Genomic DNA, 4,973 nt, shown 5'->3' with positions numbered 1-4,973 from the left:
TTGTAAAAACTTTGCATTAATCCTTTTTTTCTATTATATAATAAAATGACACAATGTAGGTTTGGACTTCAAACACCATTTTAGCATCTTTCAGTCTTTGGGGTCAGCCTATGTCATATTTTACTGAGGAATATGAGTCAATGCTGGCAGCAGGAAAAGAAATTACAAGATTGGGGTCTTCTACTGATAAAATCACATACATGGGGACAAAACCCATAATATAACCAGCAGGACAGGATAAAAGCCACCTGACAGTGACTAGAATATGTGGGGAGCATGCATAGATAAGGAAGGAGTAATGGTGCAAAGCACAGGTGAGACTAAACAAATCCATATGTGGGTGGGGGATTAACAAAAATATGCAGCAGGGCATATTTTTAATATATAAGAGAAACTCTGGTGAAAATAAGTGATTAAAATAGTTAGAGAGAAGCAAAATAATGTATTACTAAAACCCAGAAATCCCTGGACTGATCATGGTGGCTTGTTTTGTCCTTGTTCTGTTTACACAAACTGTAAAGTTGCTCACATTTCTCCTGCAAACTGACCCAGAAGTGACTCGTTTAAGAGGCGGCTTTGAGTGCGGCCAGTGTTGTGGTCACCTTTTTGTGTTTGCAGCGGTGGTAAACATCGTTTAGCCGAGGCTCTGAAGCCACAGCCAGGGAACGCAAAGTGACAGAGAGGCAGCAGGTGTCACATCACATCAGGACAGCCATCTCTCCCTCTCTCACGTCTTGACATGTCGCTTCATCCCTCCGTCGTCCAAAGGACGTCCGTTTCTCCCACACCGCACCGCGTACAGTCAGGCGTGGTGTTAGAGCCGCTAGTATTCCTGCAGCGACACACATCTCTGAACCTTGGGAGTCCCTGTCTTGTATTTTTTATTTTAAACATGGGAGCTAACAGAAAGATAAAACAAAAAAAATGTAGAAAAAGGCCTCAGCGTCTCCACAGGCAGCGGCGCTACTCCATTAAACAGCCGTTAACAAAGTCAAACGGGGGCGAGCGTGTCTTCAGGGCTAGAGGAAGTGTTTGAGAGAGAGCTGCGGGTGCTGAGGCGCCTCGCTCTCATGTTCGCCACTTTGCCTGAGGTGTAATTGTATTTGTAATTCTGTGTCAACAGCGCATTAAATCAATCCGAGGGTAATGAAATGAGATGACATGTATTTGTTCGATCTGTTTGGTTTTGCAGCTGGCAAAGGAGAGCGAGCGACTTCAGGCCATGATGACCCACCTGCACATGCGCCCCTCAGAGCCAAAACCTTTCAACCAACCTGTGAGTACAGCCACCCCAAGGTCCAGATTACAGCACCTCTCACTGCTTTCCCCTGGATGGGACATTATCATTGCTCTGTCTCTCTCGCTGGGTGGCTATGCCCCCTATTGTTCACTGAGGGTTAATGTGGTGTTTCTAATTCATAAATAATTTTTTCAGCCTAACAATCTGCTTTTTATGTACTTTCTTTTTTGCCTAAAAGTATCTTCCCTTAAAAACTATGCTTTTAGAGGGCACTAAATCCAAAGATAAGGGGTTTACATTTAAGCTTTTCTATCATTTAAGCTGAATTTAATTTGATTTCTCACCCATCACTGCGATTCAACTGAACGCTTGCAAACAGGACGCAAATTTTACGTCGCTTTCCGGTGTAAAAATGCATCCAGTTGGTTTGGGGGAAGCTGCTATTTGGGAATCTAATGAATATTTCATCATGAAAATTGACGAGAAGTCTTATTAAAATGTGAAGATGTTGAAATTAATTGTCAATTAGAGCGAGAGTGTCTTAATTTGAGAATATAAACGAGCGCGGCTGAGGGATGGCGGGGGGGGTGCGCACGTGTGACTGGATGATGTGTTGATCACAAGGGGATCAGCTGCCATTATCATCTAATGGGAAATCAGGAAGGAGGTGTGTTCTGTCACCACTGGAGACGGGCCTCGGGGTCAGGGATTGGAGGAGGAGGGGCAGAGGAGGAGCGTCAGGAATGGAAACAAAGCTTGGCCTCAATTAACAGTGTTGGACTGTTGCTGTGGTGATGGGCCGGGGTTGCAGCTTTAATGAAGTACCTGTTAAGCAGACCCGCCCCTCTCCTCCTTCCCCTCCAAGGCAGCTAAAATGGTACGGAGAAGGGTCAGAGGAGAGAGGAGGTGATTCACACATTTTACATAAATCTAGACAACACACACACTCTCAGTGGTTTTAATTAGTACTAAACTAGAAGCCCTGCATCTCCTCTCCCAGAGAGACTGGGAGTACCTGTTCTGTGTGAGGGGGTGCGTGTGCGTGTCGGGCTCTGCCTAATTGGGCCGAATTGGGCCGTGAAGGCTACGCCACCGCAAAGCGCATGTGTATGTTCCCCCTTCCTACAAACATGCTGTCGTGTGGTTTTTGTTTTTGTAAGCTCAGGGTTGATTGCAGCCTGTGCTCTCTGTGTGTGTGATTACACTGGTATGAATGCGTGTGCATGTTCAGAGAGTGCACATACCGGCTGCCGGTGATAGGAACCCACTTTTCCAGGAAGTGCCAAAGGCAACTATTTTTCTGACTGCAAAATAAATGGATCACTGAAAATTATTTCTACGGGTTTGCACCAAAACCCAGGGAGTTTTATGTGATACTTCTAATTTCACACATGTTGAGATGCTATCCGCCCAGCTGTTACATCCAGTATGAAGTCAGAATTCGTCCAAAAGTTCACACATGTAGGAAATAATCATACAAGCCGTTTTATCTAAAACATACACACATGTAAACTTCTCTTTATATGTATTTTGCCCCCCAATATGTCAGCTGCATCAGTATATGCTCCTTCTCTGAGTTTTCTTGCTTTTTATGAACCTGTAGATTCTCTCCTACTCGTGTGTTGACCTCTTTCTTTGTGCTTATACAAACTTTTGTAACTTTAAAGGAATAGTACACCCAAAACATGATTAGCCTTCATTTTCTACTCACCATCATGCTGAACAACACTCTGGAGTACTTTATTTGATATCTCAAATGCATCTGGAGATCTGGGAGGCTTCTTGCTGTCTGCTGACATTCAAATAATGGAGGTCTACGGTGCCCGAGACAGAAAGGTCCATAAAAGTCCACAAAAAACGTGTCAATATTCCTCCATACTGCTCGTCCAATGTATTCCAAGTGTCCTGAGTGGGTAGCATCCATAATTTACTCGAAACGAAGTCATTTAGAATGTTTTTAGAGCATAAACAGTAGTGTATAGGATTTCCTGAAAGCGCGCGCCTGCACGTTACTTACGCTACGGAAGCTGGCAGACCAAACCAGATGAAAGTGCGCTTTCAGCGTCTGCTCTGCCGATAATGCAAGTGTAGAAGAAGAAATGTGCTGTTTACCTGTGCAAAAAAAGAAACAACGAAAGAAAAATGTCTGAGGACTTCAGTGTTGAGGAAGAGCATGAGTTCTTTGCCGTGCTGAATGCGCACTTTCATCTGGTTTGGTCTGCCGGCTTCCGTAGCGTCATGAACGCGCCGGCGCGCGCTTTCAGGAAATCCTATACACTACTGTTTATGCTCTAAAAACATTCTAAATGACTTCGTTTCGAGTAAATTCTGGATGCTACCCACTCAGGACACTTGGAATACATTGGACGAGCAGTATGGAGGAATATTGACACGTTTTTGTGGACTTTTATGGACCTTTCTGTCTCGGGCACCATAGACCTCCATTATTTGAATGTCAGCAGACAGCAAGAAGCCTCCCAGATCTCCAGATGCATTTGAGATATCAAAAAAGTACTCCAGAGTGTTGTTCAGCATGGGGGTGAGTAGAAAATGAAGGCTAATCATGTTTTGGGTGTACTATTCCTTTAAAGCTATAGTGTAGGATGTTCTTTTTCCTGGTGGATCATCAAAATATGTGTCTCTTCCTAATTGTCAGTTATTTTGGTGATAGGTTTACATAAGGCCATCCTACAGTACGTGCTCGTCCCCATTTTCACTTACCGTGATGAGTCTGATAGTGGAAAAATTACAGATCTTATCTTGCTGTCCCTGCTGAAAGCATACCCGTCCCATACTATGATACTGCCATCTGTGTGTTTAATGGTAGCAGGATTTTCAGGTTTCACACCGCACCGTGCTCTGCTGTATCAGTTCTCCCTCCAGGCTTACACCTTGGGCTGATGGTTCACTCTGGACCTTTTGTTCCACATGTTTTCTGTATTCTCTGCATGGCATATAGCAAGTTTTAAATGGGACCTTTGGCTTTCCTTTAACAAGGCCTTTTCGTCCTACCACTCCCCCATAAACCCCAGATTTGTATTTTTAAGCTGCCTATATTTTTTTTTTTTCATTTTACAATCATATGATACTCTATTAAGTCAGTCTCATATAAAAGTTTGTGGTTGTAATGTAATATTTAAAAAAGGGTTCGAGATGCAAGAATAGTTTAGCGAGAGTTTGTGATGTATCATTTTCTGAGTCTTACCTTTAACCTCTGAATATAAAAACTAACATATTCCCTCTTCTCCTTCTAGCTGAACCTGGCTTCCAGCGGCTCCCTGTTAAAGAGAGACAGCGAGGCCTACCCAGAGGGTCTCCCCCACCCTCCCACCTCAGCCGCCACCCCCATCACGCCGCTGCGCCAGGGACCCTCCGTCATCAGCTCTTCCAGCCTGCACACACACTCCCACTCCCACACACACCCGGTCGGCCCCATACGTCGGCGCAACTCGGACAAGTACTGCACCCCTATTGCCTCAGGTAGACTCCCACTGCCTCATACCTCTTCCTCACCTTCCTCCGATCACAGCTTCGGCTTTTCTTTTCCCCAATTATCCTACCATATATTAACAGTACAGATTGACCAATGCAGAGTTATTTTAAACCAATTGTTTTGACTTCAGTTTAACTTATCATTGAAATGTGAACATAACGATAATGTACTCAGTTAAAATAAGAAAATAGGCTTTTATTGAATCAGACAAACATTACTGATGGATAGATAAATAGATTG

At 43.9% G+C, this 4,973-nt stretch overlaps 1 protein-coding gene across 3 annotated transcripts in view; it reads left to right on the top strand.

The window, feature by feature from the left end:
* foxp4 (forkhead box P4) overlaps positions 1 to 4,973 on the top strand; it is a 138,062-nt gene that overhangs the window by 120,420 nt on the left and 12,669 nt on the right. For all 3 annotated transcript variants that reach the window (XM_015372452.1, XM_015372451.1, XM_015372450.1), the window contains 2 exons: positions 1,193 to 1,276; positions 4,495 to 4,720. In XM_015372452.1, the coding sequence (XP_015227938.1) occupies positions 1,193 to 1,276; positions 4,495 to 4,720 (310 nt within the window). The remainder of the gene's footprint in view (positions 1 to 1,192; positions 1,277 to 4,494; positions 4,721 to 4,973) is intronic.

This window comes from Cyprinodon variegatus, unplaced genomic scaffold, assembly GCF_000732505.1.
Source record: "Cyprinodon variegatus isolate N-32 unplaced genomic scaffold, C_variegatus-1.0 Scaffold72, whole genome shotgun sequence".
NCBI lineage: Eukaryota > Metazoa > Chordata > Actinopteri > Cyprinodontiformes > Cyprinodontidae > Cyprinodon > Cyprinodon variegatus.
Note: the sequence above shows the minus strand (reverse complement) of the source record. Positions and strands in the feature narration are given on the sequence as shown.